The sequence below is a fragment of the Eutrigla gurnardus genome (assembly GCF_963514095.1).
Source record: "Eutrigla gurnardus genome assembly, chromosome: 19".
Classification (NCBI taxonomy): Eukaryota; Metazoa; Chordata; class Actinopteri; order Perciformes; family Triglidae; genus Eutrigla; species Eutrigla gurnardus.
In genome coordinates, this window is record NC_139930.1 from 19327233 (window position 1) to 19351101 (window position 23869).

The 23869-nt window shown below is 45.2% G+C and overlaps 1 protein-coding gene across 4 annotated transcripts in view; it reads left to right on the forward strand.

Moving 5' to 3' along the window:
• Positions 1-3007: 3007 nt before the first annotated feature.
• Positions 3008-23869, forward strand: part of garnl3 (GTPase activating Rap/RanGAP domain like 3) — a 54298-nt gene continuing 33436 nt past the window's right edge. The window contains exons 1-2 of one of the 4 annotated variants that reach the window (XM_084035736.1): positions 3008-3243; positions 19930-19999. In XM_084035736.1, coding sequence (XP_083891862.1) covers positions 3146-3243; positions 19930-19999 — 168 coding nt within the window. In that variant the 5' untranslated portion in view covers positions 3008-3145. The remainder of the gene's footprint in view (positions 3244-19929; positions 20000-23869) is intronic. The other 3 variants (XM_084035734.1, XM_084035735.1, XM_084035733.1) reach the window with 3 other exon arrangements.

The window sequence follows — 23869 nt, forward strand, 5'->3', positions numbered from 1 at the left end:
AATCACCGGGACGATGTCAGAGGAAACGGTCTGTTTGTGAACAAACATCCAAGATGACAAGAAGCCTCAATATTGAAACGTACAGAAAACCCACACACACACACACACACACCCTGATCAATACCTGCTTTTAAACTCACACGGTCCACTGGAACACAAGTTAGAGGTCACACAACTTCATAGAAATGATAATGTCGCTGTGTGTCTGCTGGATCGTAAAGCCCTCTGACGGCAAATTTGTGATTTTTGGTGGCTATATAATTAAATGTAATCGAATTGAAAAGCTTTCAAAAAAGAGGACAAAAACAGGAGCAAGGCTGGCTCCGCCCCAATGAACCCAGACATTTAAACTCAACAGTTTTAAATTGAGTTTCGGTAAATGCTTCAACTTCAGTATAAAGAACTTATGACTGCGTGGCTCAACCATATCAATATTGGCCCGGGAGCTATTGTACATGATAGGCCTGTTTGATTGATGCTAATTAACCTAACCTTATTTTTGCTGATGTCGTTTTGAGAATCGTTTTAAGTGAATCCATCCTCCTCGCTACATCCTGAAAGCAGCTTCTAATATTATTCACTTTGCATTTTATTCGCTCCATCAGCGCCTTTAGGTGTCCTCCCCGTTCAGTAAATACAGAAACACATATCGTAAACCCCACGACTCCACCTTTATTAAGTCCGGGGGAATGTTTCCCAACCTGAGAACACGTTCTTTTTATGTTCGCAGTACGCAACTCAATTACAGTGAATTGCTCCGTTTCTCTCCTCAATCGAGTAAAAACAGATTTTTTTCAGCTTTATAAAACACAAGCTTTCCTCACTGTGTTGCGATGAGAGAGCCGCCGCCGCCACTCGAAGGCGTCTCCAGCCGTCAGGAGATGTGGTCAGCTGTTGGATCACAATGAGTCACAAGGTTGAAGCAACAACAAAAAACTGAAGTCGTTCCAATCACACAAACACGGACGGGTCTTTGAACGCAGCGCAGTGAGTCATGATGAGAGAATTCCTCATCTAAATATTGGGCTAACATACAAGACCGTGTGTGTGTGTGTGTGTGTGTGTGTGTGTGTGTGTGTGTGTGTGCATATGGTATGTGGGAGTAATCAGCTTACTTTTTCTTATATTGGATAGAAAGGGTGAAACAAGCAACAACCTACAACAATCACACGAGTATTTACTGATAGAGAGAACAGAGATGATGGTCCTTTTTTTTTCTTCTCTACTTTCTGTGCAAGTCGGCGTCCTATTCATGCACAATCTGAGGATCTTCTCCACGTATCCGTATGAAGCGTGCTGCAAATGTAAATGTAAGACGGTTTCGAGGAGAAAAACCTGAAAAACCAGGATCCAACGACTGAAATGGACGGATGCCAGAATGGACGTTTGCCTTTAATAGACACCTCGTTGGGTGGAAGCCGTTAATTGAAAAAGTATTGTTTTCATCATAAAAAGAGACATAAAGAGATCGCTCTGTTTTTAGTGTTCGAAAAGAACGAAGAAATTCAAAACACATGTTGTGTTGTTGTTTTTCTGGACGGAAAACACTTTCTTTTACTCAACTAGGTTCATTTCACACATTTGATGGATGTATTGTTTTCTTTATTAATACAAAAATACAAATAACAGGATTCTGGGCTTGAACACAGAACATGTACACTCTCACTCTCTCCCTCCCTTACTGTCTCTCACTCTCTCTCACTCTCTCCCTCCCTTACTGTCTCTCACTCTCTCCCTCCCTTACTGTCTCTCACTCTCTCCCTCCCTTACTGTCTTTCCTCATAGTATATTAATTTGAGCCTAAACACACACACACTCTCTCTCACTCTTCCTCCTCCCCCTCCCTCCCTCTTCTTCCTCCCTCTCTCACTCTTCCTCCCCCTCCATCTCTCTCTTCCTTCCCTCCCTCCCTCTCTCACTCTTCCTCCTCCCCCTCCCTCTCTCACGCTTTCTTCCCTTCCTCTCTCACTCTCACTCCTCCCCCTCCCTCTTCCTTCCCTCCCTCCCTCTCTCACTCTTCCTCCTCCCCCTCCCTCTCTTCCTTCCCTCCCTTCCTCCCTCTCTCACTCCCCCCTCCCTCTCACTCTTCCTTCCCTCCCTTCCTCCCTCTCTCACTCTTCCTTCCCTCCCTTCCTCCCTCTCTCACTCCTCCCCCTCCCTCTCTCACTCTTCCTCCCCTCCCTCCCTCTCTCTTCCTCCCCTCCCTCCCTCTCTCTTCCTCCCCTCCCTCCCTCTCTCTTCCTCCCCTCCCTTTCTCTCTCTCCCTTCCCTCCCTCTCTCACTCTTCCTTCCCTCCCTCCCTTCCTCCCTCTCTCACTCTTCCTTCCCTCCCTTCCTCCCTCTCTCACTCTTCCTCCCCCCCTCCCTCTTCCTCCTCCCCCTCCCTCTCTCACTCTTCCTTCCCTCCCTTCCTCCCTCTCTCACTCCTCCCCCTCCCTCTCACTCTTCCTTCCCTCCCTCTCTCACTCTTCCTTCCTTCCCTCCCTCCCTCCCTCCCTCCCTCCCTTTCTCACTCCTGCCCCTCCCTCTCTCACTCTTCCTCCCCTCCCCTCCTCTCCCTCTCTCCTCCCCCTCCCTCTCTCACTCTTCCTCCCCTCCTCTCCCTCTCTCCTCCCCCTCCCTCTCTCACTCTTCCTCCCCTCCCTTTCTCTCTCCCCTCCTCCTTCCCTTTCTCTCTTTACTCCTTCCCTCTTCCCCCTCCCTTTCTCTCTCCCCTCTCTTTTCCCTCCCTCTCTCCGCTCCTCCTCCTCCCTCCCTCAGTATCTCGTGAAGTCATAGCCGAGCTTGCAGCCAGCCAGTGCCGGTGTGAAGCTGAAGGAGCGCTGTGAGCTCCACGGTCCGGGATCTCTGGAGAATGCTGAGCCCAGTCAGGTTGACAGCAGCCCGCATGGAGACAGCGCAGCCCCGACACCATGCACCTCTAACAGCCCAGCACAGCCGCCTTTGTGTCGCCTGAGGAGGGGAAAGTCTGCAGGACCACTTTGGAGTCGGACCGAGCGTCAAAGGATTTTTTCTTTCTGTTTTCTCCCTTCCGCCTCGCGCAGTCTTACATTTTTTGGGGGACTTTTTTTTCTTTTTTCCCCCTTTGGAAAAAAACCCCCACAGGCGCTGCTGTTCCCCCGAGTCTACCTGCTCGTCAGCACCCATGAATTCAGATAAAAATGTGTACCTCGGCAGAGACAAAGGCATCATGCGGAAGAGAGCCTTGCTCCTTCGGAAAGGTTGCAGCTTCGAGATAACCAGGTAGGTCCTCTTTTGTGTGAGGGGTGGGGGGGTCTGGGACAAGACAACGGCTAGACCACCTCACCAAAAACTGCCATCTCCTGCATGGAAGTGGCACTTTGCACCAGGCCGAGCAGGGATCTGGTGGATTTTTGTGTGTTTTTTTTTTTTAGCGAGTGTAGTCTTGATTTTTCACCCTTCATCCCATCATTTGTGCTCACATTTCCCAGCATGCCGTGCCGTTACGCACGGATACATTTCGTCCGCACCTGACTGCAATGTTGACAAAGCTGCTTAGTGGCAGGACGCCGTCTCTCAGCCCCAAAATCTGCTTTTGATTGGGCAGTCCCAGCAACCTCGGTGCCTCCACGACGTCCAATCATGAGGGGCTGCTGAGGGTATGCGGGGTTTAATCCCACCTACAGGGGGGGGGATTAAACCTTGGAGGGGATGGGGGGTCACATCACCTGCTGTGGTCTTATGAGACACACCTGAGAGGCCACAAACACATCAGGCCCCCTGCCTTGGTGACATCATGGACAGCTAATGTGACTTCTCATTATAGTGATTTTTTCTTGTTCTTGGGCAAACCCCCTGGAGGTGTTTGTGTGACCCCTGAGGTCATTTGTCAGATTGTGTCTTGTGGTTTGCGCCGGTGTTAAAGACCTGATGGAGCAGAGCAGCGTGTGTTTGCATTTCCTCTTGCAGTATTGAATGTCACATTTTGGAACGGCTAAAAATAAACGTGGGACAGTTTTTAGGGGTTAAGTTTAGAAGGTTGAGATCATCCAGAGGTATCGCACCATCAGGCGTCCAGAAAGAGAGAGAGAGAGTGTGTGTGTGTGTGTGTGTGTGTGTGTGTGTGTGTGTGTGTGTGTGTGTGTGTGTGTGTGTGTGTGTGTGTGTGTGTGTGTGTGTGTGGAAGAGAGGGATGTCCACCTGCCTGGAGGAAGTTAAAGAAGAGTCAATGCACACCGTTTTTTAGGAATGCCTATAATGTGTCGCTGCATTCACCCAAACTGGGTATAGTGATTGTTAGTGTGAGTGAAAAAATGTCAACCAATCAACTATATTAGAGCTCAATGTGTCATTTTGTTTGATTTACAGTGTAAACCTAAAAAAAAAAAGTGCTTGAATGTCAGGTTAATTCTCTTTCCGCTGACTAATGGATTAATCGATGAACCGTTTTTATGATGCTGATCACCTCACCTACTTCCTCCTCCTCCTCATTTCCTGCTTTTTCAGACACTCCGTGGAGGTGAACATGGAGTGCAAATTTACTCATGCATCTCGCTTCATTGCTCTTCTGGCTGATAGCTTTGTCTCAGAGTGTGTGTGTGTGTGTGTGTGTGTGTGTGTGTGTGTGTGTGTGATGATGAGACTCTTTGCGTCTGTCCCAGCCCACTTTCCAAAAACCGAGCCGTATTCTGCATGTTACTGTATGTCGGGTTGTGTGTGTGGGTGTCCAGCTTTGTGTCACTTACTTTGAAATGACTCATCTCTTGTAATTAGCTTGATTTATCCCACGTTAGTGGCGGAGCTCGTCCTTCTCGCATGTACGCCGCGGCCCCCGGAGTCACAGTGTAACGCTTCCTGGCAGTCTGTCTAACAGACGATCAATCAGAACCGGGCCTGAAGGGCTCTGCTGCGGGGGAGGAGGGGAGGGGAGGGGGGGTAGTAGGTCCTCCCTGCTATATTGAGTGAAGTGCTGCTGCTGAGAAGTTCTGTATATAATTCATGGTACTGCAGAGATGCATGACCAAACAGATCTGGTGCATTTAGACAGAAACCTGCACATGCATCACATGCTCACACACACACACACACACACACACACACACACACACACACACACTGGCTGAAGTGTCTCCATATGTTTGCCTGTGGCAATATGTCATGAGGTAGTTTTATCTAGACTATGATCTTTCCCCCCCCCCCCCCGAGACTACAGTCACAGTCTCAGTGTGAAGTACTCGGGTCCTTAACGATGATGATATATAAGTACAGAGGTATTACCAGGAGTGAAAGTACTCGTTCTGCAGGAAAAAAATGGCCCCTGTGAGTTAAATTACTAATAGATGTGACAGTGTTGTAGTTTATATACCGTTAGGTGGATGGGAAGTGGGTCCAGACCCCAACAATGGGTCACAAGTAGGGATTAAAAAAAACAAGCATCGCAAAATTGTTCTCAGTATTTAAGTAAATGTCCTTTTGGGAAGAGAGACTTCTTACGTAACAAATCCAAATAGAAGATGATGCTAAATTTGAGCCAGAAGTTAAAATTCTCCTGATCTCCACACGTTTAATCTGCTTCGGGATCATCACATCGCATTATCATTTGTGACGGTGCTTCGTAGTGACGTAGCCTTATCTAAGAAGTCAGAGGAGGGCCGGTTGGTCGCTGCGGGTGGAAACAGGAAACGGATCAGTCGTTTGGTCGTTTCCCCTCTGCGACGCTGCTAGCAGGTGGTTAATAGTTTTAAAGTGATCGTATGTTGTTGTATGGAGGCTGTAAGGAGGCCACTGCTGCTAAAATGCACATGGGTTAAATGCAAAGGTCAGAGTTCATGTATAGTACATGTGTTTCCACTGATTTTACACACCAAAGTCTGTTTGCAAGTAAAGTGCAAGCTGCACCAAAATCTGATCAATGACCTCAAGGTGGGGTCATTTGAAACTGAGGACTCAGAGTTGCTAGTGTAACACGCCGGAATCTCAGTACTGAGCCGTCGTGGTTGAATTGCATCTTGGATAATGTAGGTGACGAAGAACGCATAGAATGATAAAAGAGGAGTCTTCTTTAAGAAATGTGAGGCGATCATGCTGGTGCATAAAAACAAGCACACACAACTTTGGAAGCTCTTCGCCTTTCGAGGCTTGAGGTTCTCCGGGGAGTCTGGATTTCCTCCAGGAACAACAAATCCTAACCTATTTAGTGTCTTCTCCCCATTAGTTTCCATTACGTTTGTAACATATCTCCACCTGTCACTGCTCTCGTGGCTCTGGTCCGTCTCAAGACTCGAGCCTCTTCCTGTCAACCGGGGCTAATTGTGCGTTGACGAGATTAAGCTACACGGTGACACTCGAAGGAGCCGGGAAATCACCCGACCGGCCGAGCAAAACACAACCCTAAAGACACCGAAGGGAGATGAGGCCAAAAAGAGTCAGCACCGTGTTCCTCTAATGAGTTCAATGGCGACATCAGCGAATTCTGATGGCGGTGGAAACTTAACCGCTCGCTTGTCAAACAGAACATTTGTAGTTCATTTAAGGAAAGGCATGCGCTGGCAGGCAGTGGAGGAGCCCATTTATCATCGAGTTAACGCCGGGGCCAGCGTGTGTTACTATGCCTTGGATTGTGTAACCTAACAAATCCGGTTCACAACGCAGGAAGGGAAATAAAAGACGGAGCCGAGTCGGCTTTGAAGTGTGTGTGTGCTGTTCATGAATCAATCCAGCCCCTCCTTTGCATTTACCGTCTGTGAACATAAAAAAAATCCCCTCTGCAGCCGCATTAACGGAGCAAAAATAGATCCTGCGGCCGCCAAAACTCTGACAGACTCTTTTGCCTCGCTGCTCTCTCCCTGAACGCCTCACTCCAGAGGTTATTTGAGGGTGTTTGCTTCGGGGACCCCGTCGGTGTGTCTTCATTAACCTCTCCCGCTGCCAAAACCCACAATGTTTGGTTAGACTGCAGTTGCCGGAGGGTTTTTTTTTTTTTTTGCTGTAGTCAGGTTGGCACAAGACTGGAGCCAGATGTAGCTGAAAGTGCTGCATTCAGGTACCGTTTTGTAAAGAAAAGACCAACATGAGGGTTTCTTCAGAAGAAGAACTGAGGAAAATCATGTATTAGGGTTTGTCCTCTTGTGGTTCCCTGGTGAAGCTTTTACAGTCGGCATCAAAGCTGCATGTAAATGGAGAACATCTGTCTTTCTTTTTCATGTTTTGAGATCTAAGAATGCTTTAACACGGACACAGCAGCGTATCGATGATTTGCTCTCCGGCAGGCGGGCAGAGCGTGGTTGTGGTCGGCCCGGGTCTCCCTCCGAGGTTACGGTCTGTCATAAAACACCCGCGGGGACTTGAATTGATGGACTTGCTGACATTTTTGCTGACTTGAGGCGCTCCTCTGCTTTGCATACCGTGAACTCGTTTAGCCCTCACGATCACCCGTGGTAGTTTTGGATGTGTGTTTGCTTTAGAGGATGAAAGAAGCAGCGTAGACGGTTTATTAAAGATTGATGTCATTATCAGTACCCTCCAAAACGATTTAAAATCACAATCATTTATGATGCAAAAACGGCTTGATTAAGTTTCGGGGAAATATCAGGATTTCCATTGAAAGACTACTTCATTAAAGGAGCAATAAACCATATTCTGAACATTACTATAGCAGCAAACAACTATTCTATGTAATATAGGGGTGTAGTGTCTACCTGTTGTCATGGTTACAGCTGATAACGCTAGCCTGAGCGATGGTGTCGTCACAGAAGCGAAGCACCCACCACTGTTTGTTCATTTGCACTAGTTTGTAATGTTAGCGCTGTTAGCACCGTTAGCTGCAAGCCTTCCGTCCATCGAGGGGCAACCGAAATGCTCCCAATCTCATATCTTGCACCTTTTGAGTCTCGGGGATGTTGACGGTTGGAAATGGGGAAACTAACAGCGGTCTCCTGTGTTAAAGTCTTTGTTACCGACATCATGTGTTATCATTCCCTTTTTAATGTAAACAACGGTGCTGTCATTTCTCTTCTACCCCGTTTTCATTTGCAAACTCGCAGCCTTTGGCCCCCGACCGCCGCTGACCCGAGTGACATCACTTGAGGCAGTTTATCAGACTTTGGCACAGCTCCCTCCGGAGACCACGAATGGCTTTCTGCAGTCTTCGTTTCCTCCACATGTTCAGTCGTAGACGAGACGAGAGTCACAATAGCAAAGCACAGTGTTGTGTCACTTTTTCTGATTTCCATAGAAGGTTGTAGCCGGGGGGGTTTGAAAATGGTGTGTGAGGCCGGTCCTGCTCAGCTCAGCCGTGTAGTCAGTCCCCTCAGTGAAGTCTGATAAACACACTGGACCGTAATCACTCCCATATGTGGCTGCATAGCTCAGCACAACCCGCCGCGGTTCAGCCATGCGCACAATGCAGCGTGCCACGCTCATTTAGACAGAAAAATAGATTCAAATTACTGGAAGAAAAAAAAAAAAAAAGAATTCGCTCACTTGATTACAGCCCTATGTAAACTTGTGCTGCAACATCTGCTTCCATTTAGGGCTTTAAGACACATACCTACACATTAAAAATGCACTGTGTGCTGCTGCTGCTGCTGCTCGGGGGGAAACGCTTAGGAGGCTGGAAAAACATTTCCCCATTATAGTTGGCTGGAGCGAGTTCGTACTTAAAGGTATGGGCTGAGACGCAGCCAGCTCAGGCCACAAGCCACTTTACTGGGAGTGTTTCTTTTTTTTTGTCAAAGTTGTATAAACTTCCCCTTTTTTCTTTTTTTCACCACGGTCGCTGTCGAGGTGCAAAGGGGAAAGCGAGTGTGCGTGTTGTGATGAAAGGAAGTCTGCACAGTATGGACACGGTCTGAGTTACTTCACGCCGGCTCGATGCCCTCGTCGTAACCCTTCGAGTGCGATCCGGCGGAGAGGCGGAGGAGGAAGCGGGAGCCTGCGAGGGGTTACTGTTGTACATTTTTACCCTGCGGTTTTTTGAAAGGGGAGGCCCGGCCAAGACCTCGTCTCGGTTTCACAGCGAGTAGAAAGAAGGGATGATAGAATAACAGCGATGGGAGTGCAGCAGATGAGAATCACACGTAGAAAACATTGGGTTTATTTTCAGCAGAGGTTGTGAAGATGTGGCTCAAATGAAGTTGTCGAAGTGTGGATGTTCTTTAAAAAAAAAAAGCAAATAAAAACTAACAGGGGAATTCCCCCAACTGGAGGCCTCTACTGTTCATTATATAGCATGTTGCTATTTCTTCTGAGGCATTTTGAAATGAGATTTTCTGTATTTAATTTCCTGTTTCCCATCGAGGCTTTGTTTCTTTTCTTTTTTTTTTACTCAAAAACCAATGTGCTGTGACTGTAGGAGGCATAAGTGCACATTTGCATGAGATGTGTGAACATGCAGAAATAAATGCATCTTCCAGTCGTAGGTGACGGCTCTCTTTTAACCCTCTACTGAAGCACTGCAGGAGCCTCACTGCCTATTTCACATTAAATCAAGATGCTTTTTAAGAAGCAGGCATGTTAAAATGCTAACATGCTAATAATCACAGGACACGGGGACATGTTATGGTCTAAAGGGCCAATAGGACTGTGATTTAGTGCTTCAGGGCTTTTCTCTGCAGAAAGTGAAGATCCTAGAACCAGTTTTTTAGAGGAACCAGCACATACAAAGACATTGGATATATTTCAAGCCAGGAATGATTCATATTTGTCTTTTAGGAGAGTATGAACAGCTTTTTTTGTGATGTGTAGGATGGAAGTAATGAACAGGAGGGAATAATAAAGAGGAGCCAAACGCATTCATTTTATTTCTTTTGAAAAGGCTGAGAAATGGGATTCCTGCCTGTTTCATGAATAAAAGTCAAAGAAACCAGAAGATGAATTTCTCAAAAATATATTGAAACATCACTGAACGTGTAAAGGACCAAGAATTTTCCCTAAAAACATAATGAATGTAGCAGATGCTTCATGTCACATAAGCATCATTAAATTATAAATATATCTGTTCTAAACTCACAAATTTTAGACAAAACGCAGATTATTTTCTCATTATATTGTGATAAACGTTTTAACCACCAGATGGCAGACTCTCCCTGTAAAAGCAGTGAAGTTTCAATATGGTGGAGGGTCGGACCATTCACACTTTGGATCTTATGTCATTTAGTTTGAGCTTCTTTTCTTTTTTATCCTGCAAAACTATGAGAAAATCAAGCTGAAGAGTCGCAGAAAGAATCCAAAGTGTGAGTTTGTCAGCAGTTGAACCGGCAGAGAAATGTATTGTACATCGGTCATACTTTTCCACTAGGAGGAGGAGTCGGTGCTTTAAGAAACATTCATGTGGCGACGAAGCTGTTTGCTTGTGTTTTCTTGTGAGTTCTAAGGACTTGAATGCATCATCGACGTCCCCAAAAAAACAGTGCAAAAGCACACAAACACACATGACACGTGTAGCCAAAGAGCGAAGGGCAGAGTGTCCAGAGTGAAGCTGAACGCTGCAGACAAAAGGTTAATTCATCAGCTGATCACTTCTAATGAGAGCGCCGTCATCAATCGCTGCAGCCGGACACGGTGACATTTCACCGAGGCCACGCCGTGACCCGCTGGCATTTGGGACGCACGGGAAACCAACGGGGTCGAGGTCTGAATCCAAATCATCTCTCTGTGTGTGTGTGTGTGTGTGTGTGTGTGTGTGTGTGTGTGTGTGTGTCTACTAACTCATTGAAGTGAGTTCAACACCCAAAGATATTCCGTTTACTTTTACACACAAAGAGAGTCAAATCCTCACATTTGTCACACCAGTTAATATTTAGCACTCTTTGCTTGGAAAAAAAAAAGTTCATTAATTGAACTAATCATTGCAGCTGCAAATCAAATAAAAGTTGCATTTTAAGTAAAGAAGTATTAACAGAAAAATGGACGAGGTATAGCTAGTTTGAAATACTTAATCCGGTGTCCAATCCCAACTCTTTTAGTCCAGTGTCTCTCAACCTGGGGGTCGGGGCCCTCCAAAGGGTCACATGATAAATCTGAGGGGACAGGAGATGATTAATGAATAAAATCAAGACTCTTTTTGCCTCCTTTGGGTCTCAAAAACAGATTTTAAATGAAACCCTTTAAAGGGGAAATCACTTTTTATGAAAAAAATTCTAATTTCTAATCCTATTAGATGTTAAGTCATAATCAGAAAAGTAACTACAACTGTCATATAAATGCAGCGGAGGGAAATCAAGGAAAGAACCATCAAAGTGTAATAAAGTACATTCCTTGAGTAAAGTCCGATCCCTCCACAGTCGAAGCCTGAATGTCTTTTTGAACTCACCTTTTTGCTGCTCCTGCAGTTCCATTGTGTGCTGCAGGTTGAATCATGTTCTATTCAAATGAAGCCATTTACACTTCCTTAGTCGTGTGCCTGCTGCAGTTATTACCCAGAGACCAACGCTGCATCCATGACAGCTGACATCATGGCAGCTCTATGGATTTGCATATCCTATCTGTGTGTGGGGAAAAAACAAAACGGGTGAAGTTTGTGTGGCATCGTGTGTTTTCTGGCTCACACTTCCCCGGCAACAGAGGCCGGTTGATCCGACTGCGTGGGAAAGGTGCCGCGGTCAGGCGAGGCTTACTCGGTGAGACTAAAGGGCCGGAGTGGCAGCTGTCCAGAGAGAAGGCGGCGTAGCTCCGAGGGGGATTAGCCCACTATTGAGTCAAGAGCTCCTGATCCGCATCGCCGAGGCTGGCGTGCCAGCGCTTGTGCGTACACACACTCCCGTGCCGTCGACCCCCGTGCACTACACACAACCCTCGCTGGCACGGACGCATGGATTGAACCCACACACTGTAATGCTTACACCTACATTTATAACCTGCCGTTTGAAGTTGAATTTGTCTGGGGAATGCAAAGCCTGGGATAGTCCATCACTGCTGGGTCCCACACACACACACACACACACATGATTTGACATGCTAAAGCAGTTGGTACATCAACAACATAACTGGCTATCATTACAGCATTGCTGCCTCTCACAGTAACCTGTTGCAGCCTTAAAGATATCCATTAAAGTTCTGTTAACATTCACTGTTTCTCACCAAAACACATCATTTTTTAAAGTGTGTTATATATAATAAATATATTTCCACTTAAAACATTTGCCACACTAACTTTTTTTTAATCAATTTCTTACTTTGGGTCTTTTGCCGGCACGTTGCTGCAGTACGTGTTTTTGCACAATACTGCCACCAGCTGTTAACCAGTGGTGTTGCAGCATGCAAAACTAACAAAATAGCACTAGTGTAGTACTACAAAACTCCACAGGGTAGCTTTAAATGTTACAACGGCGTTTACTATGTTTGATCGTATCTATGAGATAAGTGAGCGTTTCACTTTCATTCTTCTTTCTTATTAAGCCCCATTCCAGTGTTTAGAGTCCAAGTCTCAAGTCTGGTCATGACAACAAAATCTTACTATCTTATTTCATCGTGCCCTCTGGAGAATTGTACATTTTTCACACTTTTTTTTAAAGCATTTTAAAGCAAATTTGATAGAATAGATGATAACATCCAAAGTTAAATCCATAATTGAGTTATTTTCGCTCTCAAATGTGAATGTCTCATTTTTATCTTTATTTCTATTTAGTTTTCTATGATAAATATCAATATCATTGAGTTTTGATGTGTTGAATGGAAGAAAATGCTATTCAAAGACCTCAGGCTCACGCTAACAGCAGTGGCAACTGTTTTAAGGATTTAAGGGGCAATTAATCAAGGTGATAATCTCCAGAAATGTCTTCGTTTGCACCACATATGTGTTCAACAGTCAGTTTGTCTTGAATTCAGGATGATAGCGTTGCTCCGAGGCCACATCGGCTCGCAGGCTGATCTGTGAACAGGAAGTCTTCCCCTGCTGACTTTTCTGGTTACAGACCGGCTTCACATGCGACCGCTGTAAACCAGAAGCCCTTATGCAAAAAAGAAAAGGCCATGGGTGCAGTGTGTGTCAAAGTGTGACAATGGGGAGGGTGTGTGATGAAGCCGAGTCTATGCAACATGTATGAATGTCTCTGGGTGTGTGTGTGTGTGTGTGTGTGTGTGTGTGTGTGTGTGTGTGTGTGTGTGTGTGTGTGTGTGTGTGTGTGTGTGTGTGTGTGTGTGTGTGTGTGTGTGTGTGTGTGTGTGTGTGTGTGTGATCCTCGGGGCTCTAATTAGAGGCGGGGGTGTTCAGGTATCGCGGGCTGATTGTTTGTAACTCGACTCTGACGTGAGAAAAGACGAGGGCTCTGTTTTCTCCCCTTTTTGAGAAGGATTCCTTTTTCTCCGGGGCTGCTTCGGATCTCGGCTGCCTTTCAACACGAGCTATTTTTAAAGGTGGTCGCGTTCAGAGACAGAAAATGTCATGTGTGCTGCTGCTGGAAGCTCTGGGTGTTTTCCTGCGGTGTGGCGTGCAGCAGGAGGGGGGTTTCTACTGATTAAAATTTGATGAGCAGCTGAGTGCCATGTAGCCTGAGCCGAGCATTCCTGCACTCTTTCATGTGCCGTGTGTGTGTGTGTGTGTGTGTGTGTGTGTGTGTGTGTGTGTGTGTGTGTGTGTGTGTGTGTGTGTGTGTGTGTGTGTGTGTGTGTGTGTGTGTGTGTGTGTGTGTGTGTGTGTGTGTGTGTGTGTGTACTGAGCTGAAGGCGTAGGCTGTGGCGAGGCTATTGTGAAGGTATCAGATTTACCTAAAGCTCACGTTTCACCTGCTGTTCTGTGTGTGTGTGTGTGTGTGTGTGTGTGTGTGTGTGTGTGTGTGTGTGTGTGTGTGTGTGTGTGTGTGTGTGTGTGTGTGTGTATGTGTGTGTATGTGTGTGTGTGTGTGTGTGTGTGTGTGTGTGTGTGTGTGTGTTGACATGTTTTTGCCACATTCCTCTGCTTTTCATTATACTTCACATTAACAGTATTTTTCTTTTCTTTGTGGGCTCCATCCTTTTATTCCACATGTACCGACACATGACACGTATTTTCCATGACCTTTGAATGTTCTGCCTGGGGGTCCAGGAGACCCCAGTTATCAAATGACAATGTGACAATGGGGAAAGGAGTCATTTGTCGTAACAAACCCACAGAAAAAAACAGAGCTTTGCTGGGAATTTGAGCTCATGTTTGGCTCTCTTTTTCTTTTTCGTGGACTTTGTTGTCGTTGGCTAAAAAAAACGTCCACAGTCTACACCTGCGCTGCATCGAGCTGCAGACAGACACAGTGGGCGACTAGCTGGCAAACATGGAGCACCGAGCAGCTAGATGTTTCCCTCAGGAGTTTGTAGAGACCCAGATGTACTAAGCAGAACATTTTACAGTGGAAAATTAGTCAGAGGTCACTGGTGAGCAAATGATGTCATGGAGACAGTTTCTAAAATGACCGTAAAGCCAGTTTGTAGTCAATATATCCATAACAAGCATAGGCAGATATGAGTCTAGCTCTAACAATGCTTACTATATTGTTGTTGCCTTCTTAAATATGCTGAATAAACCACTTTTATACTTGTCACAGTATTGAGTTTATTAAATTACATTTAAAAAAAGGTAAATTCTATTAGTTTTGCACGTATGATCAGGGTTTTGTGGGAGTCCAAACACTGAGGAAGTCAGGCCAACGAAACGCAAGCGTGGATGTTTGCGGTGGCACGCCATGACTCAGTTCCTCCAACGAAGGCGGCAGAAAAGTGCATTTTAAAGAGGCAAGAAAAGGAGAAGAGGTAGAGGCTGCATGAATGAATGACCTCATCGTAGACCTGCTGCAGCGTGGGATTGTGGGTAAACCCCAAAAACCCCAAAGAGCAGTTTCTCCTTTAAGAGCAATGTTTGAACATTTGGTAATATGTTGCCTTCTTTTTGAAGTTATAATGATCAGCAAATAATTTACCGATGCCTTTTAGATTGAGCCTTTAATGAGAAATACTTTTGGGTTGCCAGGTTGGGAAAAATATTTCAACAATGACTTTTTTTATAGGGGTGGCCTGGCTGAGACCACTGCTCCCATTGGGGTGGCACAGAAGGCATTATTTATTTTTCTGCATGACAAATTGGGGTGGCCAGACATTTGCTCTCTGGCTCCGCCCCCTGGGACCACAATCAATATATTGATATTTACAACAGCGGGCTTGATGGATTAAAACCTAAAGAACGTTAGACTCATTACAAAGTGGCACATTTATGCATATTTAATGATAAATGACCAACATTTGTAATTGCATAAAGAAAGACCCGCCCTAAAAAAAGATTGTTCACAACCTGGCAACCCAAAAGTAGTTCTTCCGCTATTATTAGAAGGTATTAGAAAATAATTCACTAACTATTAATAAGGCCATTAGGATCAACATATACTAGCATTTGATGACTTCAAAATAAAAGCTTGATGATGTGACGCGAACCTGCAGCCTCGGCCCTGACGTCACTTTGCGCTCCAGGATATTGTAACTGTGGAGAAGCTTCACGTAATTCACGGTGATGTAACAGTAGCTCAAAGGAGAATACCACTCTTTTTTTTTTTTTAATCAGCTCTGAATGGTGCCCTTTGCTCTGCAGAGAGAGAGAGAGAGAGAGAGAGAGAGAGGGAGAGAGAGGGGGAGGGAGATCGAGAGAGAGAGGGAGGGAGGGAGAGAGAGAGAGCTTCATCATAATGCTGTGACTAGTTGCGCGCAGAGACCTGAGCCACACGGTCCGACCACCAGCCGGGTTTGGATCAGCTGTTGTCGGACTTTGCGCCGCAGTGATGTTCCTGCGCTCCTAACGAGAGGACGCACGCGGAGAGAGAGAGGGAGAGAGGGACACAGAGAGAGAGGGAGAGAGGAATAAGACGCCGGTGTGTTTGCTGTCGCCTCGTCCGCCGGACTGACATCGCATGGGGACATGAACAGTGTGGATCCAGCCTCTAACAAACTGTTGACTTTCAATCAGCGGTAAAAACAAACAAACAAAAACAAAGAAAGAAAGAGAAACCTGCTGTGTGTTTTCTGCATGCCACCTGTCATCTGTTGAATGCATAGCTGTGTGTCGTCGCTCTGTCGTTTCCCTGCAGCACTGGCATATTTGATCATGCACCCCTCTCAAAAAAAAAGAGAGACAAAAGCTGAAGACACCTGCTGCGGTGCGCAAAACCCTGTTTTTTTTATTTGTTGGTGCGTAAAGTGCTCTTTACGGTAATCGACTGTTTTGATACTGGTTATGCATCAAGTGCATGATTTATTGATCTTTCTCTCTCGCTCTCTTCCCGTTTAAACTCTGGGATGGCGAGCTGAGCCTCTGAATCCACAAGTCTCCAGTCTGGGAGCTGCTCAGACAGACTCTTGCTTTTTGTATTTCAACCACAGCCGGTGGTTTTATGTGCAGCTTTTGTTTGTTCTGAATTCTGAGTTCATCTGTTATATATTCTGCTTATTAATTGATCCCCCCCCCCCCCCCCCCCCCACCCCTTGTCTCTTTTGAGAGCAGGCATTTCAGTATGCACACGGAAAGTTATGAATTATTCATCGCGTGCTTTTCAAGGTAGAGTGGAGATACATGCAGCTCTGGCATTGTGACGGCGACAGAATCATGTTTGCAGGGGGGGTGGCTGCCGGGGATCAGGCTGGACCTGTGCAGCCGAGTTCAGACGGAGTCCAAGGTTACTCCGGGTAGTAGCTCATTTCCAGCTTCTGGAGATTGATCTGGACGTGCCACGCTGCAGCTGGAGACAGCGAGGAGACATGCACTGCCACTCGAACAGAGAGGGGGATCACATGGTGAACATAAAGCTCCCGTGGCACGGCGACACCTCCTCTTCCACGCTGCACCAATTGTGCAAGGAGAGGGGAGGAGAAGAGCCGGAGAATTTCTAGGAACTGCAGCAGAAAAAGAGTCGAACCGTCATTTAAATAATTCAGATTGTCAGACGGGGATGTATGTAGGCTACGTGAGCCTGGAAAGCTGTTGAATTTATATGATTATTATTCAATTCTTTGTCACTCACAAAGAGTCTGGTGTTTTAAAAGTTTAGTCATACAGTATTTCACATGCATGGTTCACCTTCTTTCTTTTCTTCTGGAGCAGCACGATGAGGTCGAGCAGCAGGGTGATTTATACTTCATACTAGCGGACAGTCTCCTCTTAAGTGGCGACTGTCCATTGTCTCGTGACAGAAACCACAATTTGTAACCTTTCCCCATACTCCATTACCGAGGGGCAGCAGTTGAGTAATGAATATCAATTTTACTCTCCTTTCCCTTTCAGAGCCATTTCTCTTTTGGTCCAAGCTTTCAAAGTCATCTTTTCTCTGGCTAGCAGCCATTAGTGGCTGAACCGCCGCGGAGCAGGGTTCAAGCTGTGATGTCCAAACACACGGGCAAGGCTTTAAATGTCGGATAATGGTCTCCACTGTATTATATCTCACATGCATGTTAAGCAGCGTCCAGAGTGGAAGGTGATCTATGACTCTTTTATTATCACAAGACTATAGAGTCCAAGCTGGGAGCCAGTATGCTTACATGCAATGACAATGTGTTAACGGGTATAATTAATCTTTGTTTGCATGCTAATATTTATTGTGTTACATCCATATACCTGTTAATATGCAACAGGTATTTATTCATAATTCTTTACAAATATTTGCATTAGATGAAAGGTTAAGGGAATCGCTACAGACATTAATGTCTGTACCAAATTTCATAAAAATCCCTCCTATATTTGTTGAGATATTGCCTGATATCGCCATTGCATAGAGCATGGACGTAAACAAGGAAAGAATATAAAAATCTGTATTCATTTGGGGAGAAAAAAAGCTTAAAAATGACAAAATGAATGAGTTTAATAAATCCTGGATCAAACTCTGCTATCGTAAAATGAGATTTAAGGTAAAAACATGATTGTGTTTGTTGAATGACGGATCTTCTATCCGTCTCCATTCTTTGTTTTCGTCGTCGTGAATGAGCTCACACTGTATGATCGTTGTTGTTGTTGTTGTTGTTGTTGTTGTTGTTGTTGTTGTCGCGTGGATTCCTCCAACACGCTGGCCTGAGAATCAGAGAATCTGTTATCTCCCCACAGCTTGGTTGACAGGCTCCTCATCACACTTAGGGGTTTTCCGGTCCGACAGAATCCGCCTCGTGCACAAACGGCTCCGGCCACGCCGACGCGCGTTAAACTGTCTCTAATTTAACACGACAGAGACTTGGACAGTGAACAAGTACGACAATCTCGCAGTTTCCCCCCCCCTTTGGTCGTTATTCAGCAGGCGCTGTGGTTTTTGTTTGTGTGTGAGCGACTGCTTCGACCGAACTAACTAACCGTGTTGACGTAACATGCCATTTCAAAAACAGAAATTGATCTAATTTCACACGTCGTTATGGCTCTTCAGTTCAGCCTGAGCATGTCATTTCCATCCCGAAGTACTAAAGCATCACGAGGAAGCCTTTCTAGAAGGAGATGAGCTTCAGGAGATGGAGGGGGTTTCATTCGTACTTAGTATTCCCACCACCGATCACATGACCCCTCTCTCAGAGGGAAGGTGAAGGGTAGGGAGGACGGCGACCAGGGCGCCGAGGGGAAGAACATGGGAGAGCAGGGAGGTAAAAGCTTTGATGGAGCGCATGTTGTGGTGGTGCTCCGGTAGACCCCACCTCCATCAACCGGTGTGTGGGGGGGGGGGAGAGAGTGGCAAGGAAACAGTGATGGATACATCCTGTAGCATTAAGCTGGAGTGTGCATTATATATTAACGGCCCTTCTCTGCAGAGAGGGAGAGAAACCTGACCGGAGAGGAGTTAAGGGGAGGTGTAGGAGGAGTGGGGGGGGGTCCAGAGGGACGTAAAGACATGTACAAGTATACACACACACACACACACACACACACACGCTTTTTAATACTCGCTGCCGTGTCGTGCTGCAGAGATGAAATCCGGGAATGAGTTTTCACTTGAGGTTCGCTGGTCTTAATAAAGTCTGTTAATACATCTGAAGAAATTTTAACATTTATGATATAATATGTCATTTTATGAAAGCTAAGTTGCTAACAAGTGGCTAAATGTACAAAACAAACCACCAAGCTTTCTGGTTGTGTAACTGTGGCGTTTAGGCTTTTTTTTTTTTTTTTTTACTTATGATTTTATTAAAAATCACAAAAGTCGTGCTAATTTGTGATCTTGCCAAACGAAGCTACTTTCCTGAAATAATCCAATAAAAAAAAAATCCCATTGGCTTTTAGCGAGGGAACTCATGCGAAGCTAACTTCACACTATTCCTGGAGTTTTGGGTAACGAGGTGCATCATGGGTAGAGCTATAGCGAGGAAACAATCAAAAGGCAGCTTGATGCATTTCGCGTAAGATCCTCACAGATTTTCTTCGCCGTTCTCATGCTGGAAAGTCTGTTTGCATCCAGCGAGTATTCCACGAATGATTGGAAACGACGCCCTGAAAAAGATTCCTCATGCATTTGAATGCTCCTTGTTTTATGCTCACGTTATAATAATATCTGATACTATCCAGCGTGTCTCAGGTGGAGTGGCTTCTTTCGGCCTCATTAACCTCTAAATAGTCCATAAACATTAAAATCCAACTGTTCTCCTCCATCATAATGAAAGACGTTGGTGTCTTTCCACGTATTGGCGATGGTTTCCTCTCCCTGTGTGCGTTTTGGCCGGTCCAGTCAGAGCAGTCGGCTCTCCCAGCCAGTCTCCATCTATCACTGTGGCTTAATTTAATCAGGACCCACGTCTCAATCAGAAACTGGGGTTGGCCGCCGCTCCCGGCCAGTCGCCATGCCACCGGCCGGCCAGCCACACTGAAACCACTCAGAGAGGAAGGGAACGAGAGACGGACAGAACGTATAGGGAGAACAAAGTGGGCATGAACGAGAAGACGAGATAAAAAAGGAGAGCCGATGCTGCGACTGCCCCAGTGTGTCGGTCTGTCTGTCTGTGTGGTGTGATGGAGGACAGACGGGCCATGTGTCTGACCATGCGTTTGTGTTGCAGCTCTGCCTCCGAGGACTTGGGCTGCAGGCGTGGAGACTTCAGCAGGAAACACTACGGCTCGGTGGAGCTGGTGAGTGCCGCCCACAATGCACACTTTTGTGTCCCAGCGTCTCCTCATCCTCTTTTCCCCCTCCTCATCCTCTTCGTCGATTCTCCTCCTCATCTTCACCTCCCCCTCCCTCTTCTGCCTCTCTCTGTCTCTCTCTCTGTTATTGCCTTCCCCTCTCTTCCGTTGGCATGGACGGACAACAGAGGGGGGACTGATGAGTCATGACGTACTGGGTGTGGTCCAGTGATCGCTGCTCCACAGTGATGCAGGACTAGGAAGTTCATTTTGTTTTGAAAAGCTGCAGCAGAGTGTGTGTGTGTGTGTGTGTCTTTGTGGTTGATTACAAAGCTGTTGAGTCATTATTGTGTGTGTGTGTGTGTGTGTGTGTGTCTGCACATCCCTCCCCTGTGAGCTCTGTGTGTCCCGATAGCTCGGAGGGACAGGAAGTCCTCGGGATTCACACGGCGATGGTACTTCCTGCCGGAGACATATTGTGGGTTTGTCCGCGAGCGCCGCGCACCACGTGTGCGTCTGATTAGTGTTGAGGAGAAACCACACGCCGCCTATCAGCACAAGCAGACTGGCAACACACACAATGCTGCTGTGTGTGTGTGTGTGTGTGTGTGTGTGTGTGTGTGTGTGTGTGTGTGTGTGTGTGTGTGTGTGTGTGTGTGTGTGTGTGTGTGTGTGTGTGTGTGTGTGTGTGTGTGTGAGAGAGACGTATCCAAACGCTGTGGTGAGTGTGAGCCAGGATGAGTTGGCTGATAGCGTCAATATTCAAAGTCTCCCGTCACACAGTGGCGTGAGGCGCCGGTTCCTCTTCCTCCGCTCGTGTGCCGGCTTCTTCATCTTCATATCCTGCGCTGCACTATTATATGTTTATATGTATCAAGCTCAGGGCTCTCCTGTCATCTATTATGATGGATTAACTATCAGACTGGTTGTATAATGGATGAAAGGATTGTAAACAGGTTTCCCAGGTTCGACTGGTCCCTGCAATTCATAATTATTGTCATGCATTTCCGATTAATTTATTAGTTGAATTTATTCCATGTTGCATAATACAGTGGATTAAATGGATCCCGTGTCTGGGACAGAATCATTCCTACACAAATGCTGTTTCAATAATTCACTTATAGTAATTACATAAACCGCTTAAAGTGTTATTTTGGGGTGTTTTTCAGACAGGACAACGTATGGGAAACAATTTAAAACGGTGATTTTGTTGCTTGTTTTTGTTTTACATTACTCCCATGATGCTGTGCTGCGTGTACATCGACAATAACAACAATAACAACAATAACAACGTCTCTATGACTTCCTATTTGGCCTCAGTGTTAGTTCATAAGGCCAATTAGAGGAGCTAAGATTGGTCATTGAGACTCAATGTCGCTTTAAGTAGAAATAATTGAATTAATACCATAAGATATCTGGCATAAACCTTTTGAAAAGGAGCCTGTTTTTAATTCCAGAGGGAAAAGAAGAGAGAAACCGTCTGTGGTTTCTTTGACAGAAGAGGATGATGGAGAATGAACGGCGGCGTTTGATGAACTCGGGGAGGAGAAGCACATGACGTTTTATCTTTGGTCCTCCGCGGTGGAATTAAGACTTTGTTGTTTTCCTGTCGGATAGAGAACTTCTAAATGCTATGTGACCAAACGAGGGGAAAGTGTTATTGTCAACCGGAGGTCTCGCCCTGTTTGAGGCCTCCGGGGTTCAGTTTGTGCAAAGGTCAGGAGAGATTTATGTCCTCATGCCTTTTAGCCAACAAACGGCTCCTTGTGTTGACAGAACTGACACGTCGTAAAATTAGGAGTGTGATCCTTGTACTGCACAGAATATCCAAACTTCTGATATCGGATAAAAGGAAGTCTCACTTTGAAGACATTAAGCTTCTTGCTGACATATATGGGTGATATTAAGCAACATATTTGTTTTTAAGCTATAAGATGTCCTGCTCAGTGCGTATCTTGACATGAAAGGGATTTATTTTTTTGTTAAAAGATTGCAGTTGGCCAATGTTTGGCGAGCCAGATTATAATATACAAGATGCAATTTATTAAACAGACGTCAAATGTACTTAATGTCATTTTTATAAGATCTTAAGACTCTTAAATCTGAATTTATGCAGTCTTTTCCTTTGTTTTCTCTCTGCGTTAAAATGAGTTGAGAAAATGTACAAAAACTAAATTCCCCACACAGTCAAAATAAATGTTAGACTAGAGGCTACAATAAAGTACATTTACTCAACTCTCCAATGATATTTTCTATAAATCGTATTGGTTTAATGATTGAAAGCCTTCCTAACGCTGCCTGGATCTAAATCTGGATGAGAAATACAAAATATTTTCAATAATACTTAAGATACACAGTATGTACTAGATATATGTTTAATATAACATATTAACAGTCAACACATTCATGAATGGTTTGTCCATAAAATCAGTCCTATATTTCTTTGCGTTTGTCTTACAAATTTGTCTCAAATTGTTAAACATAAAAGAATATATATATTAAAGATATATTTAAGGAAAACATTCCACTATTTTGGTAAATTGAACTATAAATCTTCTACAACCAGTCGATTATTCTAGTGTTGCATGTTTCTAGTCACGATTCCAGCGCTTTGAAGAAGGCGTTTTCAAATATCTCAACACAAGTGGGAGATACGGATTCTAAGCAGGGTCTCCCTAATAAGACGGACCGGCGTTAGCAGCCGTGACTCATCCCGTGTGTTTTATTTTTGGCATCACTGAAGTGGCGTCAGGTGATTGCCAATAAGAGCAGGTAGCTCTTCAGACACCGTCGTACTGGTGTGATTCACTCCCGCCGACACGGACTTGGAAGAATAAAGGTCCCGCCGCCTTGTAGAGTCCTTACGGACAGTTTGAAGTCGATACTCCTCAAAGTGCGTTTGATAAGGGAACCTGAAGTTGCGGCAATCAGGGACGCTTTTGAAATGCACAAGTGCCTCTTTTCTGTGCTAATGAGGCGTGAGGATGGCTTTCAGTAAACCTATTCTGCCCCATGAGCATCACATCTAGAGAAGGGATTTAAGGGTGTGACGGATAAATGATCTAGAAATACTCCACTGCAAGTATTTCACATCAAATCCCTTCAAACCGGCAGCGATGCAAAGTTGCAACAGTTATTCAATAAAAGGTTTAGAGGACCAGTTGCCAGGATGAGTAAATTGTTGTATAGTTTTGTGAATTTGCGTTCCCCCTGGTAAACAGTTAGGTAGTGTAAATGTCTAGGGCTTTTATTGTGAAAGGTAAGAACAGAAGGACTGGGTCTGGTATGTACAACAGAGCATCCATGATGTTGTAGCCTACATTCAAAAGTTCAGAAACATTTAATTTCTTTCAATAATGAGGTAAAAATTAGGGATGTCCCGATCCAGCTTTTTGCACTTCCGATCCGATACCGATATTGTAGCTTTTAGTATCGGTCGATACTGATACCGGCCGATCCAAGCATGTATTAAAGATTAAAGATGCCGGTTGATGGAAATTATCCAAAATTAGGGGCTGGAAAAATATGTCTGGAAAATGATGAGCATCACATTAATAGCTACAGATACTGTAAAACACTACAACGACATATGAGTGCATATATTGTCTTACCGGTATTTTATCAAGTAAAATATAATTTATAGGTTTACTCAACAGCCTAATAGTTCATAGAAATTCAGGTAGAAATAGGTTAACTCAGAGTTCCACAGCTTATCAAAAACAATCCTCCTCCCCACAGGGGGTCCTTTGCTTTGCATTCACACTGCTCCAGCCCAAACGGGCTTTAGCCCGTACACACGTCATCACGTCCTAATACTACACACACAATATGGCTTGATGTTGTTTTGAAGGAGTGCATATATTTATCGACAACACT